This window comes from Podarcis gaigeae (assembly GCF_964106915.1).
Source record: "Podarcis gaigeae genome assembly, chromosome: 8".
Classification (NCBI taxonomy): Eukaryota; Metazoa; Chordata; class Lepidosauria; order Squamata; family Lacertidae; genus Podarcis; species Podarcis gaigeae.
The window spans coordinates 81665751-81692155 of record NC_139684.1 but is presented as its reverse complement, the minus strand read 5'-3'; the positions used below and the strand labels follow the sequence as shown (position 1 = coordinate 81692155).

General features: G+C 48.2%; 1 protein-coding gene across 2 annotated transcripts in view; it reads right to left on the bottom strand.

Annotated features, from left to right (window-relative positions):
- Positions 1-3961: 3961 nt before the first annotated feature.
- Positions 3962-26405, bottom strand: part of CLPTM1 (CLPTM1 regulator of GABA type A receptor forward trafficking) — a 32466-nt gene continuing 10022 nt past the window's right edge. For both annotated transcript variants that reach the window (XM_083753848.1, XM_083753849.1), the window contains exons 3-14: positions 18493-18616; positions 17622-17780; positions 16206-16323; positions 14494-14579; positions 13196-13316; positions 12391-12635; positions 10944-11037; positions 10070-10260; positions 8646-8741; positions 7763-7898; positions 6647-6814; positions 3962-5406 (exon numbers count right to left, since the gene is read on the bottom strand). In XM_083753848.1, the coding sequence (XP_083609974.1) occupies positions 5090-5406; positions 6647-6814; positions 7763-7898; positions 8646-8741; positions 10070-10260; positions 10944-11037; positions 12391-12635; positions 13196-13316; positions 14494-14579; positions 16206-16323; positions 17622-17780; positions 18493-18616 (1855 nt within the window). In that variant the 3' untranslated portion in view covers positions 3962-5089. The remainder of the gene's footprint in view (positions 5407-6646; positions 6815-7762; positions 7899-8645; positions 8742-10069; positions 10261-10943; positions 11038-12390; positions 12636-13195; positions 13317-14493; positions 14580-16205; positions 16324-17621; positions 17781-18492; positions 18617-26405) is intronic.

Sequence of the window (26405 nt, the reverse complement as noted above, 5' to 3'; positions counted from 1 at the left end):
CTGGCCACATGACCCGGAAGCTGTACGCCGGCTCCCTCGGCCAGTAAAGTGAGATGAGCACCGCAACCCCAGAGTCGGCCACGACTGGACCTAATGGTCAGGGGTCCCTTTACCTTACCCAGGTTGGAGAAGCAATAGGCCTTGATGTTGAACTCCAACTCCCATCAGCCCCAGGCATCATGGCTCACAGTGAGGCATGATGGGAGTTGGGGTCCAATATCACCTGGCGGTTCGACAGGCCCCCTGTCCTGTACTGGGACGGCCATTTTGCTTAGAGGAGTTGGTTTTCTGCCGGGTGCTACTGGAGCAGGAAAATTTGCCCCAGCTAAAATCCTTACTTTAATGCAAAAGGGGCAGGAGAGTCCCATCTCTCTCTCTCTCTCTCTCTCTCTCACACACACACACACACCTGGTAACCCAATAGCTATGGAGGCTGCCAAACAGACACTCCCAGTGCAAGGCAAAGCCAGATCTTGCTCCGATTCCCCAAGAACTTGAGGTCAACAAAACAAGCTGTGAAAATACGAAATTGCAGCAAAGGAGTGTAACCCCTTATGTGTCAAAAGCCTGGGGTTATCTGGGGCCATTTGGGAAAGAAAAGAGGGCCCTTCTCAGATGGGCTATACGTTCCGGGTTTCCTTTGCCCAACATCTTCAGATCTTTCCAAGGGCCTTGGGCACAAAATGGAAAATGCCATTTCCAACACAGGCTTTCTCTCTGTGCGCACGCGCGTGTACAGCTGTTGACATCTGGTTCCAGATGTTTTCTTCTGCGGCAGCTACATGGAACCAAGCTCCCCCCCCCCAAAGGCCACACCCTGGCATGTTTTGTGGGACAGCCCAGGGGAATTGGGAGACACCCTGCAAAAGTTTACCATGTGAGAAAAGCTGACCACCCCCCCCACAAAATATGGGGAGTCTATCTAACCACTCCCCAAGTCACCACTTCTTCTGCATTTTGGAATAGTGACTGGATGTTGTGTTTGCTTATTCCTTAAATATTTTTTGAAATTCCGCTGCTTGACCCAACACCCCCCGCTTCCATTTCCCATTTATCAAAAATAGTTTTGCCCCTTTGAGAGTTCAGGAATGTAGGAAGCACTGCCTTATAATACTGGGTTAGACTGTCAGTTATTAAGGCTCAAGATCATATCTTCTGACGCTAGCAGTGGTTTTTGAGGGGTCTTTCCTGTCACCTGAACCTTTTAACCTGGAACAGCCAGAACCTGAACCTGGGATGTTCTCCATGCAAAGCAAGGAGAGGGAACTGTTGAGGTCTTTCAGTTGCATCACCTTTGCAAACCACCCTGTGTGTCTCTTGATGAAGAGTATATAAATCTAATATGCAATGATATTTTGACCACTGGCCGTGTAGACAGGGGCTGATGTAAACTGGTCTTCAATCACATCTGAAGGCTGCGGATGGTTCATCCCAGCTCCTAAGGATGCTTTTTAAATTTTATTTTAAAGGTATAAGTTGCTACCCTTCAACCTCCAGCATCCTCCCCGCTGCCTGCAAGGTCTGCAGAAATCAAATCTTAAAACTAGTTCATGGTGGTGGCAGCTCCATCTTGCCTGCAGAGCAGAAGCGTTAACAATTCATTGCACCCGGCCGAAAAGATCTCCTGCAGCGCTCTTCACTCTCTGCAGCTGGTCAGCTTGAACTGTCACTAACATTACACATCAATTCTTATTTATTAAAGACCAATACAGCCCTGTGCATTTTGTGTCCGCGCTGGATGGGTTATTGGACAGCAAATTAACACAGTATAGAAATGGTCTCTAAAAATGCTATTAAAAAATTCCTTCCAGTAGCACCTTAGAGACCGACTAAGTTTGTTATTGGTATGAGCTTTCGTGTGCATGCACACTTCTAAAAATGCTGTTACATTGGTACCTCCGGTTAAGAACTTAATTTGTTCCGGAGCTCTGTTCTTAACCTGAAACTGTTCTTAACCTGAAGCACTACGTTAGCTAATGGGGCCTCCTGCTGCGCCACCGCCGCACGATTTCTGTTCTCATCCTGAAGCAAAGTTCTTAACCCAAGGTAATATTTCTGGGTTAGCGGAGTCTGTAACCTGAAGCGTATGTAACCTGAGGTACCACTGTATTTCCCAGTAACCAGGTGTATGAGCAGAGACAGCCATTGCCCAGGCACCGAAACTGGTACTAGATACAAAACTCAGCATGGTGAGGCTCCTTGCTATACCCTTAAAACAAGTTTCTAGTCCTTAAGGCTGCAAAGAAAGGCTCAGCAGCAACTGGCCAGCACTTGACTGGAGTCTGAGAAACTGTATGGGTACAGCAGTGCAGCCAGAGCAGGATTTCCCAATGGTTAAAGCCGCAAAGTATTAATGCTCTGCCTCTTTCTCTGTATCCCCTACAAGTTTATACTCCAGCCAGATGATTGTTATTATTCCCAAAACAAACGGCAGCATTTTGGAATTAAAACCAGTTAGAAGCTGGTTAAAGCTAAACTGTGGTTAGCACACAGGAGAAAGTGCTGCTCCAGAGAGAAAGGGAGGGAATTCACACGGAAGGAGCCTGTGGAAAATTGTTATCCTGATGTTGGTCCTGCGTCCCCTTTCTTCCACGTTCTCCCCCCGCCTTCCTAGTGTTCTTTGCAACAAGGGTGTCCCCAATGCCCGTAATCCAAGATAAACCGTTAGGATGCCACAAAGCGACAGTCCAGACTCAACACATGCAACTGCGAGACATTCCTGGAGCGAGCATTCCTGAGGCATGACTGCCTGCAAGTTTAGCCGAAAAGAATTTCCTGCCCTTTATAACGTACGGAGAAAGGTTGGTCCCGGGGATGAGGCAGATATTTTAAGAGAGGATGGGCCTGGCAAGAGGCACCAGAGGCTGCCACTCGCTCCCTTTCTGTCTCCAAATAATCTATAGCCGGGGCTCAGCAAATGCCACTTCTTTGCAGGCCGGCTGCGCTAATGTAAAATTTGGAGCTGCGCACAGAATTCAGGATAGTAGCGTTGCAGTTCCAGAGTTGTAAGAACACTTCACGCCAGCAGAGGCTGATCAGCTGCTTCAGTGGGATTAAGCTACCACATTCCTTCACTTTGGGAGGGAGGAAAGAAGGAAAGAAGGAAAGAAGGAAAGAAGGAAAGAAGGAAGGAAGGAAGGAAGGAAGGAAGGAAGGAAGGAAGGAAGGAAGGAAGGAAAGCAGCAGCTAGCAGATTTCCTTCCTAAGGAAATCAGCACTGGAAGGATAGATCCTGAAGCTGAGGCTCCAATACTTTGACTACCTCATGAGAAGACTCCCTGGAAAAGACCCTGATGTTGGGAAAGATGGAGGGCACAAGGAGAAGGGGACGACAGAGGACGAGATGGTGGGACAGTGTTCTCGAAGCTACCAGCATCAGTTTGACCAAACTGCGGGAGGCAGTGGAAGACAGTGCTCTGGTCCACGGGGTCACGAAGAGTCGGAAACGACTAAACAACAACAACAAAGCAGATTTCCTGGCACTGAGCTGCAGAAAAGGTCTATGAACAAGAACAGCCCATCTCACAAGGGTGAGATCATCACAAAGCAGGGAGGCAAAGCTGTGTGTCTATGGAGCCTCCCCCAGGACAAGTCCACCCAGCATGACCCAAAGTTTTGGAGGCAGCAGTGCTGATGCTGTGGGGAGGGAAGCTTTGCTGACCCAAGCAGGAACGGAGCACCGCCACACTCTGGTTTAGCCGTTGTAAATCCGAGACGAGAGCGGCCTGCAAAGAAAAATTGTGTATAGGTCTCCGTGACCTTATTTTAAGGGGGGGGGGGGGAAGAGACAAAACACAGGGAGGGGGGGAAGACAACTCAAATAAGCAAAGGGCTGATGCACCTTACCTGAAAATGCATGGGGAGAAAAATATTGAGGGGAATTTTAAATCTGTGCAATAAGCTAAACCATGGTTAATGCTAAACCTAATAAACATTACTGAAAGTCGAAGTGTCTGGCAGATGATCACTCAAAACTTTGTTTACTACAGCACAGTACAGTTAAAAACATCAGTGAGATCAGCCATTCCTTGAGAGCAGTTTGAATCTTTTGTTGCTCTTCACTCCCAGGTCTGGCTTGTGGATGTTGATGGCTTCTTAACCATAGTTCAGGGAGGAGGTCTGGGCTTAGAAGTAATGCTAAGCTTTGGTTAATGATAACTAAGGTTTGCAAACTATGAACCATGGTTAACAAATGGCCTTTAGCTGTAGTTATCAAGCCAGAGTTAAGCAGGAGGGCTGGGATTATATGTAATGCTAAACCATGGTTTGGCATTATGTGAAAATCAGGGGGGGGGGGGCAGTTAAGAGAGACATCACAGAAATTTACAGCAGGTAATCTCCACCCCCCCCCAATAATACTAAAGCCACTGAAGATTCCAAAGGAAAGGAAGTAATTCACACACAATTAACACTGTGTTAAAAACCTGAATCTTGCTGTTAAATGAAAGCTGGATTTTACACCCAGGGACACATGCGCAGTCCTGGAGGAAATTCCTTACTCTAAACCTTGTGAGAAGAAACAGGAGGAGGGAGAAGCAGAGGGATTGTTTTGGTGTATTATTATTTTTAACTTAAAACACCCAAATGAATTTATTAAATCCAGAGTCTGTTATTAGGATGTAATGATGAGAAACGGTGTTTTGCTATCTTTTGTTCTGATCATCAGCTCTCTTTATGAAACGGAGACACAACTTGGAGGAAAACTCCTTAATAACAATGTCCTAAATACCCGCACAATGGCATGGAGGTCACAATGATTACTGGTTTGAGTTTTGCTTTTAAACATAGAGATTTACGGAGGGGCGGGGGGAAGTGGGTGGGTGAGGTGAGGTTTCTCTCTCATGGATACAGCTTATCACATCGAACTCCACCAACATTTCAAGCGGTCTTCCTCCCACCCCACCCCGCCCCCTCCCGAAAACCCGCCCCAGCCGCCGCCGCGTGTTTACTGGAATAGAAAATAAAACGCTTTGGACCCTGGAGGGCCGAAGCAACTCTGCTTGCCTCCCCCACCCATTTTGCTTTCTGTCCATTATCCAACAGTGAGAGTGTCAGGTTAGGGATCTTAAAAAATAAACGCGGGAGCAGGTTAATCTTTCTTCTTCTCCTCCACCGTTTTCGAAGGGAGTGCTTCGGCCGTGCCGTCTGGCAAGCTCGCCGAGGTGGCTGCGGGAATGTCGGCGGCTCCTCTCTCCGTCGCTGCTGCGGGGGCACCGTTTGCCGGGCCCTCCGTTACCGCCCTGACGGCCCTGTTGGCCAGCACTGCAGGGCCACCGTCCTGCTGAGCAACGCTCGGCGTCGCGGTCCGAGATACTTGGTCCTCCCCGCTGATCCCGAACTCGTTGACGCGGGTCGGATCCACCCGGTAGATCCACCGCTGGTAGAGGTAAATGAAGAAAACGACATCTGTGGGGGGGGGGGAAAGGACAGGCGTTACAACAGGGTAGGAGAGAGCAGGGCCCTTTGGCTTGGAGTTCTCCATAGATTTGTCCAAGGATCACAGAATTGTAGAGTTGGAAGGGACCACAAGGGTCATCTAGTCCAACCCCCTGCAATGCAGGGATCTTTTGGATTAAGAAGCTCATGCTCTACCAACTGAGCTATCTCAGACCTCTTAGAAGCCCGTTTGGCACATATATTTAATATTTCCATATATAAAAAAATACATATAAATAAAAACACTCAGGAACCTGTATGCATAGGGCAGCTGTTTACCAGCTCCATCTGGTACGCAGGCTAAGACCCTACCTGCCTGCAGATTGTCTCGCTAGAGTGGTGCATGCTCTAGTTATCTCTTGCTTGGACTACTGCAATGCGCTTTATGTGGGGCTACCTTTGAGGATGACCCAGAAACTACAACTAATCCAGAATGCGTCAGCTAGACTGGTAACTGGGGGCGGCCGCTGAGACCACATAACACTGGCCTTGAAAGACCTACATTGGCTCCCAGTACGTTTCCAAGCACAATTCAAAGTGTTGGTGCTGACCTTTAAAGCCCTAAACGGCCTCGGTCCTGTATACCTGAAGGAGCGTCTCCACCCCCATCGTTCTGCCCGGACACTGAGATCCAGTGCCGAGGGCCTTCTGGGGGTTCCCTCATTGCGAGAAGCAAAGCTACAGGGAAGAAGGCAGAGGCCCTTCTTGGTAGTGGCGCCCTCCCTGTGGAACACCCTCCCACCAGATGTCAAAGAGATAAACAACTACCTGACATTTAGAAGACATCTGAAGGCAGCCCTGTTCAGGGAAGTTTTTAATGTGTGATATTTTAATGTATTTTTAATCTTTGTTGGAAGCCGCCCAGAGTGGCTGGGGAAACCCAGCCAGATGGGCAGGGTACAAATAATAAATTATTATTATTATTATTATTATATACAGAAGTCTGCAAATTGTCCAGGAAACACTCAACAGAATCACAGAATTGTACAGCTGGAAGGGACCACCAGGGTCATCCAGCCCAATGCCCTGCAACGCAGAAATCTTTTGCCCAATGTGGGGCTCAAACCCATGATCCTGACATTAAGGTTCTCACGCTCTACCAACTGAGATATCATTGGTTCGGGGTGGGCTGTCATAGAAAAAGCCCCCCTGAGATACACAGGAGGCGGGGTGGGAGAATACGATGAGATGCAGGAGGGAGAGAAATTACCGTCTCGAAGGCAGCCTATTCTGTACATCATGGGCATTTTGATGACGAAGGCAAACAGGTCGTCGATGAAGGTGTTGAGGGCTTTGTAGGTGAGCATCCGCCAGGGCAGGTGAGCAACAGACTTCAGCTTGTAGTTGATGAACAGCTGAGGCGTCATGGTGATGAAGCCTGGGAGAGGGGACAGGGCAGAGCAAAACAAAACAAAGGAAGGAAGGAAAAGACAAAGTCAATGCTGGAGTAGTTAACGCAGAAGTCAGCAACCTTTTCTGACCAGTGGCTGCACTTTCAAGTATTGAGAGTGTCCTGGGGTGGGGTGGATGACAAAACACAAAATTAGAGACACGGCCATCCCCAGGAATCTTTTGCTTACCAGGGGAAGTCAGCTATGCCCTGCTGCTCCAGATCATAGCTGTCAACGTTTCCCCTTTTTAAAGGGAAAATCCCTTATTCTGAATAGGATTCCTCGCAAGAAAAGGGAAAAGTTGACAGCTATGGTCCAGAGTGTGGAGATCAAACAATATTGATTACACGCACACACACAGAGAGAGTGGCTGATTCAGTTGCTGTCTAATAGGCACATTTCTGTTATTTTTTATTGATTATAGTTTAGAAATTATTTATTGTAACTGCAAAGATTGAATTCCTGTTTAATTATTATTTGCTGACCTTTAATTTTATTGTGTGCTATTATATCCGAATGGATTATTGAGTGTTACTTTATTTAGTATTAAGTTGCTTATTTTAAAGTCAAGCTTTTAATATGACATTTTTGCATTGGATCAGATTGTTACAAGGTGTGCAATCTTTGTTGTTTTTTCAACAAAGAAACCGTAAACCGCCTTGTGCATAGTAATATAGAAAGGCGGTATGCAAATTAAAACAGAAAGGAAAGGAAATTTCACAGAAATTGCTTAGGAAGTTCCTGTGAGTTTTGCCCCATAACTTTCTTTCCAGAATAACTAGAGATTTGCTCTTTCTGTTTATCAAAAAAAGAGATAGAAAGCTTTGGAGTCCGGGGCAACCCTGGGTTAATGGGCGAAGAGAACATAATTCACATGGAGATGCAAGCTGCCGTGCCTCACAGAACGCTGCTTTAGGAATACTCCCGTTACTCACCAAAAGTCAGCAGGAACCCATAGAGCATGCTGAGAACCCAGGAGTACCAGCCCTTGTGCTCCATGTAGAGGAGGCTGTAAACAGCGTAGCAGCCCAGGAGGGGGAAGAGGATCCAGGAGAGATACCGGAAAGCCATCTGCAAAGGTCAACAAATTGAGACAAGTTCAGAAGGAATAGGAAAGTCCACAATTGGGAAAATTAGAAATGGAGGGATATCCAGAGGTGCCTGACCAGCCACCCACATGTGCAGGTGTGATGTGTTGTTGTATTTTGGTTGAATTTGTTATAACTAAGCATTTTAGTCTGTTTTCAAAGTTGCATTTTAGATTTTTGCAGTTTGCCCCAGATAAAAAAAGATAAATGTAAAGGGCCCCTGGACGGTTAAGTCCAGTCAAAGGCGACTGTGACGTTGAGGCGCTCATCTTGCTTTTGGGCCGAGAGAGCCGGTGTTTGTCCACAGGCAGCTTTTCCGGGTCATGTGCCCAGCATGACTAAGCTGCTTCTGGTGCAACGGGACACCGTGATGGAAGCCAAAGCACACGGAACTGCCGTTTACCTTCCCGCCGCAGCGGTACCTATTTGTCTACTTGGACCAGTATGCTTTCAAACTGCTAGGTTGGCAGGAGCTGGGGCAGAGCAACGGGAGCTCAACCTGTTGCGGGGATTCAAACCGATGACCTGATCGGCAAACCCAAGAGGCTCAGCGGTTTAGACCACAGCGCCACCCGCGTCCCTTAGGGTAACTAACTAACAACAATAATAGTAATGACAACAACCAATTCCCTAGCCGGTATGCACTTGTACAAATCACCACAATGGAAAATAGCTCCCCTCCCCATAGTATCTGGAGAGGACCCTCTCCTAGAGCAGGCGCTAAACTCACGTCATCATAGACTTTGGTAGACGATTCGATGTACGTTGATTTGTCTTTGAAAGTCAAGCGTGGAAGGATCCCGGCAATTTTGTTTTCCCGATCCAGCTGTTGCAGCATTATTCGAGGGAGGAAAGAACAGAGAGAGGAAAGGCGTTAAGAGACAGACGTCGAGGGAAGGGAATCCAGCGGACTTGAAGCAAATGAGGTGAAGCCCACGATGCAAAGGGAGGCAAAAAGTGTTCTCATATCAGCCCTGCTGATGTGCAGGAAACTAGGATTCCCAAATGTCTTTTTGATCCAACTCCACATGATGCAGTTGTGGCAGGAACAGCTTAACCTGTTCACACTCAAATTGTCCCAGATCCCCGGCTTTCTCTGAAATAGCTAGCAGTCTACCCAGAGTTCTAAGCATTCTGCAGAAGCAACAACAACAAAAACTAACGCAACGGTTCTATTACCAAGAGTCTTTTTCAGTAACTCTCGAGCCCTCATACAGAAAAAGCACAAGGGCAGGTGAAATAAAGGACTGCTTTGCACAAGGCAGTTAACATGTACTGAAGTTGGTTCTCAGACTGCTTCGAAAAGGGATGCTGGGAATTCGAGGAGGGCAGGGCTATCAATGGCTCTTAAGTCGCAACGGCCACGTGGAACTCTCAATGTTCAGAGACACTGGATACCAGTTGCTGGGAAGGAACAGGGTGTGTACGTGTCTCTGGCCCTGTTTGTGAGGAATCTGGTTGACCACTGGATCTGGGGAAGATGGGCTGCCGGGCTGATCGAGCGAGGCTTCTCTTTGGTTCCGAACGGCTGGGCTTGCGCAGTTACCCAAGTGCTTCCTCTTCCTAGTCAGTCACTGCCAGCTCACACCCAATCAGTTAGTTTCTTTTGCCACAATTATTTTACACTCGCTTACATTGAGACAGGACCACAATACCTCAAGGACCGACTCTCCCCATATGAACTGACTCAGACCCTGCACTCATCATCCAAAGCCCTTCTTTGTGTTCCTCCGCCACGAGAGGTCCGGAGGATGGCAACACAAGAACGGGGCCTTCTCTGCAGTGGCTCCGTTTCTGGAATGCTCTCCCCAGGGGGGCTTGCCTGGCGCCTTCACTACGTATCCTTTAGGTGCCAGGCGAAAACATTCCCCTTCAACCAGGCCTTGGTTCAATTAGCCAGCCTATGGCCTTTTAAACTGCATGTTACTGTTTTGTTTGCTATTATGCTACATATTCTCATTTTTTTTAATACCCAAAACCACCCTGTGATCCTCCCATTTTACTGGTCATTTGCCCAGCTTGGAGAGATCCTTTTGGATCTCATCCCTATTTTTTGTTTTGCTTTAACTACTCTAATTTCATGTCATCGAAACAAGAGATGAGACGAGAGCAGACACCTTCATGCAACAACTGCCCTCCTTGTCCACCTCTTACCCTGACATCCATAACTTTTGTGATCTTCCAGAGATCAATCAGGAGCCCAATGAAGACGCTGACTTGCACCACAAAGTTAGTTTCGTTGTCCAGGATGTAGAGAAGGACGACGAGTGACTGGAATACTCCAAAGAATACTGAGCGGACAGAGAGCCCCTCTAGGGACTGCCTGCTGTTCCAGAACTGAATATCTAAAAAGGAAGATGGCAAACAGAGGCTTAAAAGGAAAAGAATGATTTTCAGCTTTTCACTGGAGCTACTTCCCAATCCTCCAGTAAATGGTAAAAAGATAAAGGACCGCTGGACGGTTAAGCTTGGTCAAAGGCGACTATGGGGTTGCGGCGCTCATCTTGCTTTCAGGTCGAGAGAGCCAGTGTTTGTCCACAGACAGCTTTCCGGGTCAAGTGGCCAGCAGGACTAAACCGCCTCTGGAACAATGGAACACCATAACAGAAGCCAGAGTGGACGGAAACGCCGTTTATCTTTCCACCTCAGTGATACCTATTTATCTACTTGCACTAGCGTGCTTTCGAACTGCTAGGTTGGCAGAAGCTGGGCCAGAGCAACAGGAGCTCACCCCGTTGCGGGGATTCAAACTGCCAACCTTCTGATCAGCAAGCCCAAGAGGCTTGGTGGTTTAGACCACAGTGCCACCTGCCTCCCACAATCCTCCAGTACTGCTGGCTAGGCTGGTATCTGTCCAGAGGTGGCTTTGACTCGAAGCGCAGAAAGCACTGAGGAGGAAGACAGGCAGCTGCGCTAGAGCCTTGCGGCATCCTCCCCTGCCTCTTCACCTTCTGGCTTTAAACAGGCAGGAGGGGGAAAGGGGGTTGGGGAGAGAGAAGAGAAGAAGCTCAAATATTTTGGAACCTACCATTTTTGAAAGCGAGGAATTCGAAAATGCTATGTACAATGGAAACAATAATGGTCAAGGCCAGAAGGTAGGGATTGGTTTCTAATAGTGCAACCTAGGAGAAAGGAAAAAGAGGGTATGAGAAAGACCGGCATTTCCAGGGCACCCCCAAAATATACAAAATTAGGAGCACGCCAGTCATTTGTAACCTATTTACCATTAACTCTGGAAATGTACACTCAATTCTGACCAAAGGAAGCCTCCTGGTGTTTTTTTTTGCTGTAGAAGGCCGAGTTTGATCTGAACCGAGTATACATTTCCAGAGTTAACGCTAATTGCGTGGCGAGTTCACGTGTCCCCCCCCCCCCGGTGGAAATAATGACACATGGCGCAATTATCAAGGTTAATGGGCTAAAAAAAGTCACAACTTTGTTGGTTACAGGTGATGAGCGGTATTGGCTTAGGCACTGCTCCTGACTGTATCCGACTTCAGCCCGTCCGCTTGAGGTCCGGGAAGGGTTAACCATCAGTAGGAGGAGTCCTGCTCATTCACATCAACTAGGAACTCTCCCGGGATCACCGTTAGGGGCATGCCTTAGGTCCTCACCTGCCTAGGCTTCGGAAGGCCCCCCCCCCCCCGAATCCTTTACCGGACTACCCTTCAATATGCGGGGTAGGTGATGACGCTACCTCCCCTTCCATCTATAGAACTATACCAGCTGATGAGCCTATCCACTTTTAAGCGCTGAGATTGAGACCTAGAAATAAGAAGAGAGGACCTCTGAGCAAGTGCAGAGTGTCGTTCTTTTCTTGCTTTGTGTGCTGTAATGAAATGCATGGAATCTTGTGACAATAAATCTAGTCTTTCAGGTGCCAAAGATTCTTGGGGGCGGGGTGCTGCCACTCCAGAAATTAATATTGCTTTATTCAGCCTATTTACCTATCTAAGTATTTTTACCTCCTCTTTTTGCTCAAATGGGTCTCCAAGGCAGTTTGGAATTAAACAACAGCAACAACCCCAAATAGTGAAATATACAGTAGAGTTGTAGCAAAGCAATGGTCATGGTAATAATAGCCACAATTTATTTATATACCCGGCCGCGTCCTGCCTTTATAGGGCAGGCCACGCCCCCTGAACCAGCCGATTGGCTGGCCAGGGGGTGACGCAGCCGGGAATCCCCCCAATTGCGTGGGGGCTGGCCTCCACCCACTGCGCATGTGGTGGAGCCGTGAAGCCTGCAACCCCACCTCCTCCGTAGGGCGGAAGTGGCTATACATTACTTCTGGTAAACGACCTATCACAGATAATAGAGGGCCATGACAATTTGTGTCCTGAGCTTTGTAGGCCTCGTCTACCCATTTACTATCTGAAACCAAAGGTATGCGCTGGTTGCCGAGTGTGAGATTTCCCCCCAGCTCCCCTACCCCGCCCCCAGGAACGGCACTGCGGCCATCACTCCCTGGTCACCTTCACGGAATCTTGCTCCTCATCCGACTGCTCATACAAGTCCTCCCCCAGGAAGTTCCAGGGGGACTTGGTGCTCTGGGCAGCATACAGCTGCCATCGCCACAGGGAGAGCGGGCAGAAGGACAGTCGGAAAGGAAGGCGCTCCAGTGTCTCGTTGATAGGGAAGTAGTCCTTCTGCAAGTTCCAGTAATCGTTGAAGTACAAGATGGGGTAGTAGTCGCCACTCACCGCGTCAAATTTCACATCTGAAACAAAGAGAGTCCAAAGGGGGGATGTATTGCGCAGCTGGACCAGGATGCCAGCGGGGCACAGCGGAAGACAGAAAAGGAACCCCAAATCCCTGCTCCCCAGGTGTCTCCCGCATCTGACAATTTCATAAATTTATGATGTCACAACAACGGCATTGCACCACGGCATGATCTTCTTTCAAATGAGCTGGCGGTTTGCACAAATATCCTTACACGTGAAATATCACTTTCAAAATAATTTTGTGCACCTTTCTCCGTGCTTTGTCTGCCTCCGGGCTCTCCTCTCCCCTCAACACATCCATAAAGAGAACCAAATTGAAGCTCGGGGTGGATTAGCACAACTGAAAACTTCCCAACAACCTGGATTTTCAAATTAACCATGCAGGCTGCAAAAGTTGACCCTTTTTTTCCACACCGGAAGGAATTTCCAGGATGCGGGTTTCAGCCTTTCAGCAAAAGGGAACGTGCCACTGTCATGCTTTTATTTCTTCTCTCCCCGCTGCAACTGTATATTGTGACCCGAGCGGCCTGAGGAGCTAATTATCTGTTGTCCTTACATTGGTCCAGAGGCGGAGGAACACTGCCCTTTACCCATGGTGTGTGGTCATCCACAATGTTGATGGTGAGGTTTGGGTGCCAGTGTGAGATCACCTCCACGGGGCCGTAATCTTCAGCTCTCTGCAACAAAAGCGTAAAGGACTGCAAGTAGTTTCCACATCAAACCCAGCAGCAGGACTGCTGCAGATACATACAGTCAAGGTTTTCAAAACAATTTTGACCCTTATGCTGTCAGAAGGGACGGCTCCTATTCCTGCTTGCTGCCGCAGCCTGGAAGATGTTTAGAGATGCCAAGGAGGAGGCCCTCTAATTAGCTCTATCAGAAGCCACGGGCTTGCAGAAGAAGCCAACATGCTTGACAAAGGCCTCTGGCCAGCTTTAGGCACAGCACAGCCCTTCTAAGTGGCAGCTGGAGGGGTCTCAGCACTCACTCTATTCCAAGCGACACAGGTGTGACCAGCAAAGCTTTATTTTGAACAGGGGTGGTGGAGGCCAGGCTAAGAGAGTCCCCACAAATTATAATGTCGGCTGCACGCAGGAAGTGAGGCTTAAATATAGCGCTCTCGCTCATTTGCCAACACCCCCCAAAGGCTCTATCTGGATGGCAGGGAGCCAAAATCAGCCCCAAAGGCGTTCTCTCTCCCCCCCCCCCATTATGTAAGAATTCATCTAGCCCAGCATCCTGTTCCCAACAGCGTGCAGCCAGATGCTTCTGGGCAGACCACAGGCAAGCCTCAACTCATCACTTAAAACATTTCCCCCCAGCATGAACCACAAAACCTCAGTTTGCAAAGAGCTCTTTCTCAGACGAAACGTTTCAATAAAAACCCAGGCTTTTACTGTAGCGGTTTGTAATAGATTTCCTCCCTGCTTTCATGTCACCCCACCCTGCCCAATATTAACTTTCCAGCACTATAAATACAAGAGAACGGTTCATGGAATTTCCCACCCCCCCACTTCAGAAGAAAGAGGGCAGGTGGAGGGCTTCGGCGTATTATGAAGCGAGGAACTGAAAGGAATGATGAAAATAGTTCTGCAACATTAAGCATAGTGATTTGGCCACCAGTGTTGATTTGTCAGAGGCTCAGCTCTGCCAGAGAGCCTTGGGCTGCCAGCCTCACAATCCGGGAAGGATGAATTATGGGGACAGAAAGAATGGAGGTGTGCTAGCCAGAAGCCCCGTGGGACTGTGCCCACTGAGAAGGGGGGGGGGGGGAACCTGTGACCTTGACAGCTAAAGAAGGACGGGGAGGGGAGGGCGATATGCAGGGGGTCTGAGATAAGAAGCAATTGTTACTTTTATCATTTCGGGATCCGCTTCTGTCTCCCCCGTGAGCAGATTCTTGGTTTTCTGGAACCGTCTGCGCTTATACTTATTTATCACTGCAAAGAAGAAAGGGGAAGGAAAGGTAAGCAGATGCAAAACACTACTAGCAGGTAAAGCTAGACAGTAGCATTATCCCGAACCTGAGAACTGCAAGCACCTTTCAACCTGGGTTTCTATCGCTCACGGTTGTTGTCGTTATTATTTACAGCATTTGCCAGTCATTTTGTACAAAAGAAAAAAATCCTAAAGTGAAACAAGTGCAATAAAAAAAGACCTTAAAACGATGGAGAATGCCTAAAAGGCTCATCCAGCAATATGGTAGGACAAGTCCCGTGCACCTGAGTAAAATATGAACACCACTGAAGGAGGCAATTACCAAAGGCCTGAGTGAGCGAAAAGATCTTAGCCTGGCACTTAACAAGTAACAATGATGGGCCTGGGCACAACTCCCTGGGCAGAGGATTCCACAGGCAGGGGGCCACCACTGAAAAGGCCTGCTCTCACACAGCCACTTCCCACTCCACCCTCAGGTAGGGCACACAGAGAAGGGCCTCTGATGCAGAGGAGGGGGTGTTCCTCATATACTTGTGCACAGCTGCAAGAATACAGTAAAAAAAAAAAAAAAGGAGCAGCAACAAACCCCTCTCCACAAATACACATATGCCAAAAAGGAGTAGGAACAAGTCCAACACACTTATGCTTTTCTGTTTTTATGGGTGTATAATATCAATGAATTGCTTGGTTCCTTCGCTCTCCCTCCCATCACTACTATTCTGTCCCAGAGTGGTACCACAAAAACAAAGGTGAGTTGGCAGAAAAATTACAGATTCCCCCCCGCCAGCAATATATAGCATAGGACCTGCAAAACCAACTCTGAGCTCAGAATTTTCGGTTTTCAGATGCAGACTTTTAGGGGTACAGAACATGCTCAGTGCTGAACTTAGCACTTGAATTTATACAAGATTTAGAAAGTTCAAATAAGAATTGCCCCTGCAGAATATAGGCTCTTGTTCATGGGTTCAAATACCCCCCATGCCTTTTCCAGATGTTACAAAACACACACACACACACACACACACACACACTGCTTTGCTGAAAGCCAGCGGCATTTCCATAGCGCTCCAACCACTGAACGAAAATATACCGAAATGCGTGCTCAAATATGAGAGAACACACATCACGAACCATACTGAATTCCGGCGTGGGGAGAGGGGACCCCCCCCCATCCATTATCACAGCAGATGTGCACTGGGAACCTGCAACTCGCTGCAGCTTCCTAGCATGTGGCAACCAAAGATGTTTGCACGTTTGCAGTTCCCCGTCAAACATGACCGTGTTGACTGCACAGAAATGCATCAGCCACATAAAGGACAAGGCAGCCCCAGTAGCACTCAAGCCCCTATCATCGCTCCAGGATGGTTGGAGGGAAAGAAAGAGAGAGAGAGAGAGAGAGAGAGAGAGAGAGAGAGAGAGAGAGAGAAAGAGATGAGAGAGGGGAAATGCATCACTTACTGGAATTGGGAATGGGGGCCTCAGTGGGGCAAGTGGCAGGATGTGACAAGAAGGCGAGGAACTAGGTGCCCTGGGGGAAGGGGGGAGAACAGTGCTGAGTGCAGACATCTCTACCCACAACCACGGGTTGCAGACTCCCGGCAAAAAGAGAGGGACGGGGGAAGGCTTACTTCGAGACGTGTGGACCGTGGCAAGTCGCCTGTACAGGTTCTTCTGTTTCGGATCGGGGTGGAACCCGCTCTTCGTAAAATACACGTGGATGTACATGGAGCCGTTGTGCTGAACGCTCTGAAAAAAACCATACCAATGCAATAGGATTACTGGCCTCATCCATTTTACTGAAACATTTTTTTGGGGGGGTGGAATGCAACACAGCAAGGAGGTGATCAAGGAAGCCAAAGCTGTTGGACTAATACTAATAGTTTTATGTTGCCCATCTCACTGGGTTGCTGCAGGCACTATTGGGAGGCTTCCAGCAACATATAAAAACACAAGATCCCTCCTAATGTTAAGGATCGCCGGCCTTAAAGTGTCAAATGGTAGCTTTGGCGTCTCCTTCCTTCCCCGCTTTGTCCCCCTAGCCCTTCCAAGCCTTCTCTGAGCACCTAGCATTTTAAAAGGCCAAAGACAGAAAGCTTCCCCCAGGCCCGTCCTGTCCTGCTTCCTTGTCTTCCAAGAGGGCTTCACCATTCAAATTGCCAGAGCCGGTCAGATGTGGGGAACCTCAGGTGCTCCAGTTGTTCCAGAACTACAACTCCCATCCTCATTGGCCACGGCTGCTGGGCCTGATGGGAGCTGTAGTTTATAACATGTGGCAGGCATAAGGTTTCCCCACACTTGGGCTAGGAGCTTGGGTAGGACTTCTGAGGTGCTAGAATGGAGTGATGCTCCTATTTGTATTCATAAAGGATCATCACCACTAATGGCTTTTAAATCAGTACTGGACATTCGGACAGTGGGTCACACCAGTCTATCTCTCTTAGCTCTATAGGTAAAGGTAAAGGGACCCCTGACCATTAGGTCCAGTCGTGGACAACTCTGGGGTTGCGGCGCTCATCTCGCTTTATTGGCCAAGGGAGCCGGCGTACAGCTTCCGGGTCGTGTAGCCAGCATGACTAAGTCACTTCTGGCGAACCAGAGAAGCATGGAAACGCTGTTTACCTTCCCGCTGGAGCGGTACCTGTTTATCTACTTGCACTTCGTGCTTTCGAACTGCTAGGTTGGCAGGAGCAGGGACCGAGCAACGGAAGCTCACCCCGTCACAGGGATTTGAACTGCCGACCTTCTGATTGGCAAGCCCTAGGCTCTGTGGTTTAACCCACAGCGCCACCCGCGTCCCTCTTAGCTCTATAATCTCTTGTTATTGTAGAGGAACTACTGTCTCTAACATGGAAGAAGAGATGCTTCCTAGTCCAGTCCAGGCAATGTATTTCTTAAAGCAGTTTTGCTTCTGGTGTCTGGAGATTACCCTTAAGTACAGGCAGCCCACTGCAGACAAGCAGGGAGAAAAGTGAGGTCTGCAGCAGGGGGCTTGGCTTGAGTGCAGTTGGAGAACAGCTGGCCAGCGACATGCATTGCTCACGCACCTCCGGAATATCTAACTCTCCGTAGTGTTCGTAGCACCCGTCGGAATTCTCGCCACTGGTCCAGTCCCCGTAGACAAGATCCCGCTGCTCCCAAAACAACGCAGAGGTAGCGTTGAAATCTGTAAAGTGCTCATGCTCTGATATATAGACATGAAGATCCTGCAGGGAGAAGAGAAGAGCATTATTTGAGGCAGGGAAGCCTCTATTATGGGCTGCAATAAAGGAATAGACCCAGGCAAATGTTCAGCTTCTTTACTGTTACGATGATCAGGGCTATGCATTTACTGCAATCCCTCAGTGGTGGTGGTGGTGGGGAATCGGCTACCCAGGAATCACAGCTTTCGTTCAAGAGAAAAAGCAAGTTTCTAGCCGCCCTCACGGCTGCAAAGGTACACTGAAAAGCACGTGGGCAATGCCCGCTCAATTTTCAGGTGGCTGATGAGCTGCTGTGCAAGACTTTCAGTAGTAGTGACAGAACAAAAGATGCAATACGGTAAAACTAGCGGATGATGCCGTGGAGCAAATGTTTTGAATAATTCTTTTTTATGTAATTGACAGACAAAGAATCGGAAGCCCTCTTTCTTTTCTTTTGTCTCTTTTCCCCCTTTAAAAATTTTGTCGTGTCAAAAAAGCTTCAATAAAAAAATTATGCAGTACAGTAAAACTGGCAGAACGCAATACACAGAATGAGAGAAATGCTGCAAATCTGCTCAGCTTCTGTGATTTCTGCAGGCTGCAGAGTTCTACAGGCTGCAAAAATTTTATCCAGATCATACAGGCGCGTAATTGTACTTTTACATGCTGAGCGCATACTTGTTTACGCTTTGCAAACTTTGGGGCCCAGCTAACCCAGATTCCGGGTCACGCTTACCATTAAAGTGTCTTTAGGAAAGAGATTGCGGCTGGGCGCCCTGGGTGCTCCGCCAGTGGTGGTTGGATCCTGTGGTGCCGGCCCACGACGGAACCAACTGCTGATGGCCCAAATGATAAAGATCCTTTGGGGAGGGGGGGGGGAGAGAGAAAAGCAGAGAATCAATACAAGATGCAGTTATAAGCTGGCCGTTCCTTCTAGAGGCAGCTACTGCACAAAAAAATTGCTAACAGCCTCAACATTAAAGAGAAGCTTCCTGAAGATGTACTTGCGTCAAATACAGTGGTACCTCGGGTTACATACGCTTCAGGTTACATACGCTTCAGGTTACAGACTCCACTAAGCCAGAAATAGTACTTCAGGTTAAGAACTTTGCTTCAGGATGAGAACAGAAATTGTGCTCTGGCGGTGCGGCAGCAGCAGGAGGCCCCATTAGCTAAAGTGGTGCTTCAGGTTAAGAACAGTTTCAGGTTAAGAACGGTCCTCCAGAACGAATTATGTACTTAACCTGAGGTACCACTGTATCATAACTCTGCTTGTTCGCAGGGGCCATACTTTGAACTAAACAAGGGGCTGAAGGGCCAGACACATTGGCTCCATCCTTGGCTCCTTCCCCCAAAGGCCTCTCTAACCCCTTGCTTCCAAAATCAAGAGCAGCAAGTGAGTGGGCAGAGCCCTCCCCTTATAATGCAGCTCGGCTGCTTACTGAGAAGCAGGCAAACCAGAGCAGGCAAGAGATTTACCTGAGAGAAACTGGAGAGTTTTGCAGGGGAGAAGGGACAACAAGAGTCTGCTGCATGAATTGTCTCCCTTTTCTCCCCAAGTCCCTGGTGGGCATGGCAATAATGTGGGACTCTGGGTCAGAGGTTCTGCTGGTGGCACAATGGGAAGCCCTGGGGGCCTTAAACTAGAGAAACTGTGAGAACCATAGGATCCATACTAACCTTGCAAACAGTTGCCGGGAGTCTGCCGGCAACACCAACCTCCTTGGCCACTCCTTTGGCACCCACTTGCTGCTGTCCACAAGACTTTATCCCAGCCCTTTAAAGCCAGAACACGCAACAGTGGGGCAGCTTAACTATATTGCTCTCCCTTGCTGGATGACAGGAGTGAGCCAGCAGTAAATCTCACAGAGCAAGTTGGAGTTGACTCTTTATTAGCAAAACAGGATCCGCATAGGAGTGTCGGGCCTAATGAGCGCAGCGACCTATCACCGGCAGGTCTTGCCCCCATGAAGCAGTTGACTGAAGGTCCCCGCCTCCCCAAAGCTGTCTAAATTCCCTCCTATCTTGGGTCTTCTCCAAGCAATCTGAGACTACACCTGCATGAAGCTATGCTCCGCCTTCTTCATGCCTCTTCTGGTTCTGGGAGACCAGCAGAGAGCGGAGCAGCAGAATGGGGAGAAACCCGTGACTCTTCACCAGCCTGCTTCCTCTCCAACTCTTTTTTTTTTAAATGAATTTTTATTAATTTACATCAAAAGAAAAAACAAACAAAAAACACATCAAAATTTCACAACATACACCTTTTTTGGACTTCCTCCAGCTTATCCGTAAATCATCCGTAGTTATAATTTAAGTTGCGCATTTCTTAATTTTGTATTGACATTGTTTATATCTTTCTTTCTATTCCCTTTAGACAATATTTCATAGTCTTTCACAGTGCTTCTTTAAATCCCGTTAGCGTTATCTGTCCCTCACTTATATGTTCCAGATATTCCACAAATTTCCCCCAGTCCTCAATGAACTTTTGGTCTCTTAAGTACCGTATTTTTCGCCCTATAAGACGCACTTTTTCCCCTCCAAAAATGAAGAGGAAATGTGTGTGCGTCCTATGGGGCGAATGCAGGCTTTCCCTGAAGCTATCCACTAGCCGTGGGAGACCCAGCTCTCCCAGGGCTAGCGGAGACCTTGCCAGCACACAGAAGCTTGGGGCGCGCTGAGCTCCGCACGCCCCAAGCTTTGGGATTAGCGCAGCGCTCCGCTAGCCCTGGGAGAGCCGCGCGGCTATCCCACAGCTAGCGGAGACCTTGCCGGCACCCAGAAGCTTGGGGCGCGCTGAGCTCAGCACGCCCCAAGCTTCGGGCTTAGCGCAGCGCACCTGGGGGGGAAATAATTTTTTTCCCCTTTATTCCCCCCCCCCCCAAAACTAGGTGCGTCCTATGGGGCGGAAAATACGGTATCTAATCTTTCCTGTCAATTTGTCCAGCTCCATATACTCCAACAACTTCATTCTCCATTCTTCCACAGTCGGTATTTCTTGCTGTTTCCATGTCTGGGCCAGTAACACTCTTGCTGCTGTTACTGCATATTGGAAAAACTTACCATCTCTTCTTTTTATCTCGTTTCCTAATATCCCTAACAGAAAGACTTCTGGTTTCTTTATAAATGTATATTTTAGAATCTTCTTCAATTCATTATATATTTTTTCCCAGAAGTCTTTCACTTTCTTACATTCCCACCACATATGATAAAAAGAACCTTCTTTATCTTTGCACTTCCAACACTTATTACATGTCTTATACATTTTTGCTAATTTTACGGGTGTCATATACCACCTATAAAACATTTTCATAACATTTTGCTTCCTCTCCGCCTCCTCTCCTGCTTCTGGACTTCCCTCTGCCACAGACTCCCCCCCCCCCCGATCACTAAGCCCTGTTACCTCTTCAGCTTCTGACACCTCCTCTTCCCAGTCTTCTTCCTCTGACCACTCATTGCCATCCCACCACCAATCCCCGGGCTCTGAGCCTTCTTCCCTTGGGGATTCCCTGGCTGGTTCCTCCCACCATGCTGCTGTGTTCAACCAGTCCGTGACACCAGAGGAAAAAAAGAATATGCACCTGGATCTCTGTTCACTGTGTTTAAGGTAAAGGGACTCCTGACCATTAGGTCCAGTCGTGGCTGACTCTGGGGTTGCGGTGCTCATCTCGCTTTATTGGCCGAGGGAGCCGGTGTATAGCTTCTGGGTCATGTGGTCAGCATGACTAAGCCGCTTCTGGCGAACCAGAGCAGCACACGGAAATGCCGTTTACCTTCCCGTCGGAGTGGTACCTATTTATCTACTTGCACTTTGATGTGCTTTCAAACTGCTAGGTTGGCAGGAGCAGGGACCGAGCAACGGGAGCTCACCCCGTTGCGGGGATTCGAACGCCAACCTTCCGATCGGCAAGTCCTAGGCTCTGTGGTTTAACCCACAGCTCCACCCGCGTCCCATACAGTTTTTGACACAGTGCAAACTGTGTTTACACTGTGTCAAATTAGTAAAAAGGGGAAGCTCAGGCTTCTCTCCCTCCTGTCCTTGCCCGTTCTTATTTAAACCCCATCCTCCCCAGTGTCCCTTTCTATTAGACTCCTTGCTACCATCTGAGCTAACTCTGCTTCTGAAATATCCTTTGGGGAGGCAGGCGGAGAGATACCATCAGCAGAACGGAATGTGGCATGCTATCGCCCCTCTCGATGTGCACCTTCTTCGCTGTTATTATTTTACATGCAAAGATACTAGTCTGGGGCTTTGTGTGAATAATACACACGTGCGCACACAGAGCATTCACTGCCACCGCCCCAACTCAAAGGAAAAAAAGCTCCGCATTGAGCACTTGCTGTCGCTTTTAAGTTGCCTCCAAATCAACTTTGTAATACAGTGGTACCTCGGGTTACAAACTCCGCTAAGCTGGAAGTAGTACAAACCTTGCCCCAGGATGGAAATCGCGTGCCAGGGGCATGGCAGCAGCGGGCGGCCCCATTAGCGAAAGCGCGCCTCAGATTAAGAATGGTTTCAGGTTAAGAACGGACCTCCGGAACGAATTAAGTTCGTAACCCAAGGTACCACTGTATCTGTTTCAGCACTTGCTGTGTTGAGGATTGGCAAGCAGTCTAATAATACATCATCATCATAATCCCCATCATTAAAAGCAATAATTACTTTAGTATCTTGCCTTCCCCCTCCAGGGAACTTGGAGTGCCACAATGTTTTGTTGCCTTGCATTTAATCCTCATACGGCCACCCTGTGAACGTGAGGCTGGAAGGTAGAAAATGGCCCAAGGTCACTCAGACAGCTTCCCAGCTGAGTGGGAATTTAAATACATTTTGGCCCCCTTTGAAACCTCACCTTTCTTTGGCTGAGGATTTACTCATTTTTTTCTTTCTTTCTTATGTCTATACCGCCCACCCGTCAGAAGAACTTTTGGGTTTACCGCAGATCATTTATATAAGGGGTGGGAAACCTTTTTGGCCCAGTGGACCAGATCTTCCTCTCCCCACCCAGCAGGCCAACTATCACAGGTGGGTGGGATCGCCCACCTTCTAACTGTTTGGCCTCATGATGTCATATGATTGACAGGTGGGCAGTTCCACCCACTTGGCAACATTGGATGGCAAGGTGATCCAGTTTTGTGCAGCCGAGTCTCAGGTGTGGGGCAGGTGGGTATGATTTGGGGGGAGTCTAGAGGGTCAAATCTGCCCTGTGGGCTGCATGTTTGCCAGTCCTGACTTACATGAACTTGTGGTAAAAGGTATAGAGACCCCTGACCATTAGGTCCAGTTGTGGCTGACTCTAGGGTTGCAGCGCTCATCTTGCTTTATTGGCCGAGGGAGCCAGCATACAGCTTCTGGGTCGTGGCCAGCATGACTAAGCCGCTTCTGGCGAACCAGAGCAGCGCACAGAAACGCCGTTTACCTTCCCGCCGGAGCGGTACCTATTTATCTACTTGCATTTTGACGTGCTTTCGAACTGCTAGGTTGGCAGGAGCAGGGACCGAGCAATGGGAGCTCACCCTGTCACAGGGATTCGAACCGCCGACCTTCTGATCGGCAAGCCCTAGGCTTTGTGGTTTAACCCACAGCGCAATTGTAGCAATCCCTCCCCTCCATCCCGTGATGATGCACAAAACATGGCCATGTGGCGTCATTCTGAAAAAGGCACTCTGCACTTCTGTATATTGAGAATATGCTACCTGTATGGTGGAGTATACTAGAGATTGGCAGAAGCTCTTCTGAATTCATGGACAGTCAATTAAAACCACACACACAACACAGTTAACGAGGGAAGTCCATCATCTTGCACAAGAGGCTTATTCTACTTCTCAGGTATGCTTGCTTCGGAATGTATGGACCTCAGAGACCCAGACCCCTGCCCTGGCGCCCTGCCTTGCATATATAAGCACGTCTGGTTCTGCAGAGAAGCTACGCACGTCTCTTCCGGCATTCGGAGGCTAGTGTGTTTAAAATTATAGCTGAAGATAACCAGCCAACTGGGAAGACAGAACCACAGCACCGCTGGCTTCCGCTGCCTCATGAATCATCTGTGTAACTCACAAACCTTGGAGGGCCAGATAGTGTTGCCAGCTTCCCAAATCTGATGGGGGGGGGGGGGGAAATGCAGATTCCTTGCTCTTCTCCAGACAAGGACCGGTATCTCTTAATTTAAAATTCACGCACCCAAGAGGCAATGTCACCTTCCTTCAAGATCTTCCCCACCGCCCCTGTCAAATATCCTTCAGGAGCTTTCACAGTGCATAAACACACACAAATCTAGCTGGCCAATCAATCAGTTTTAAGCCAGGAGGTTAATTAGCTAAGCTGTTTCTGCTTCAGATTTGCCCTTGCTGGAGAAGAACTGGGTGATTCGGCAGGGGAGCTTTACAAAAATCTGATCCCTTTTTTACTTCCTTTTTTGCCACAGGTGACTCACCAAGACATGTGTGGCAGGAGGAGCAGCAATGCCTGTGGAAAGCCTGTTTTCCTTGGTTGTCAACAGTTCTGAATTACCGAACTAAAAGAATGGAATCATTTATTCTATTCTGCGACTTCCTCTAAGGCTCCCCACTTAAAATGGGCCACAACCATCTGGAAAATGCTGAGCCCAATGAAGGGTGGATTATTTCGTTCAACTTCAAAGCAATGTTCTGGATCAATTTCAGCAGCTGGGGTGGGGTAGGGGCCTTGCCAAGTAAAAATGATTTTTTTTGCATACCCACAATTTTGGAAGTGCATTACTGCAGCATTTGCCCATTTCTGGAAGAGGGAGAACACGCCAGCGCCGAGCCTGTTCCAATCTGATTTGCATTAATAAATGGAAATGTTTTAACCGTTCTAATCATACGGAAGTTCATCGCTCAGCTGGCACTGAACAGATGCCAAAACGTTTTGCTGACACAGCTCAAAGAGCCAATATAGCATCCCAAGCAATAATGGCTTTGGAAATGGCACAAACTCTCTCTGGTTTCTCTTTCCCACCTGGTCACCTTCCTCTTCAGGGGACATTTGAATGCGTTAGAAAAGGTTGGCTCCTGCTAATGCTATTTGTGGGCCGATTTTGTTGGGCAAGTGGCTAGATGGCGAGTGCTACGAAAGGAGCAGTATCTGAAACAGCATTACTCAATTTGGTCAACTCCGCTCTACCCGACCAACTTATCTCAGAGCCCTCTGGAACCATCACTCATCCCGTGAATAGTGTTAGAAACTCGGATACCTAAGCTACTCGCCAAATGGCACCTCAAACCTAGGTTATGGCCGCCACAATAATGTCTAGGTGCCATTTTCCCCGCCCCCTTGGATTACAAAGCTGAAAATGAATTGTGTACATTGTCAGCACGATGGCGATGTCAGTCGCCATCCTGGCGCCGAGAGATCTCTGCATGTTTACAACTGGACCCACACTAGGTGCAAAATGTGCCTGGCGCCCAGGGGATTTCTAGCACTGCCCTTGGGCGGCTTATGGCATATCTAAAAACATAAAACATCCAGCATTAGAAACTTCCCGATACAGGGCTGCCTTCAGATGTTTTCTAAAAGTTGTGTAATTCTTTATCTTCTTGGCATCAGAAGGGAGGGCGTTCCATAGGGAGGGCACACTACCGAGAAGGCCCTTTGCCTGGCTGAAGCTGCTGCTCTCAATTTGCTTTGATTCCCATACCAGCTGTAACTTTTTCTCATGCTTCTAGCTCTGTGGGCTCCCGGAGTACCATAAAGGAGAGGCCAGATGGGTAACCAACCACCACCAAGACCAGCAAGAGAGAACCACAACCCTGAAAAAGATCAGTAGGCCTCATCTCCACAAGCCACAAAAACCCCAAGAGGCCATCACACATGTATTAAGGAGTGTCATCGATCCACACGCATTAGCTAAAGCAGAATAGTGGAGCAAATACAACCACGCTTTTGTGCTCTCCAGCTTGAGAAGCATGAAGAGGACAAAGCCTTTGATAAAACCCAGAAAGAGACCTTTGGAAGGCTAGGAAGACCCCTCCCTGCAAGTCAAAGGCTGCAGGCTTACTTACAGCAGTAAGGCCCACTGATATTGAAGGGGAGCCACTCTGAGTAAATAAGCTCAGGATTACAATGCATGCCACAACGTCTCCTATGCTAGGGAAGGGGAGGTTGTGGTCCTCCAGAGGGTGTTAGTCTCCAACTCCCATCAGCCCCAGCCAAAGGTCAGAAATGGTTATTTATTTATTTCATAAAAATTATACACCGCTTGACTGTTCACAACCATACTTTAAAATGCTAAAACAGACTAAAATCACCTCAACCTTTCAGGATGGCGGCTAGTTTTCTTTTGGGAAGAAGTGAAGGCATGGAGTGATCAGACTATGCAGCACAAATTGAAATTTTTGGGAATATCTGGAGGGAGGGAGAAGTCCCAAGTTGTTTAACTGAACATTAAATGTGGAATGTTGCTGGATTATTGTTTATATTACAAAATTCTATGATAAATAAATAAATAAATAAATAAATGTACCTCAACTTTCTTAAGTGTTTGGGTAGGCAAGTCTAAACAAGAACGTTTTTAGCAGGCGCAGAGAAGCTTACAGGGAAGGCACCCGCTTGATGACTGGAGCTGTGGTCCAGCAACTTCTGGACCAGGGTGGTTCAACACGCAGCCCAAGGGCCACTTGTGGCCCTCGAAGCCT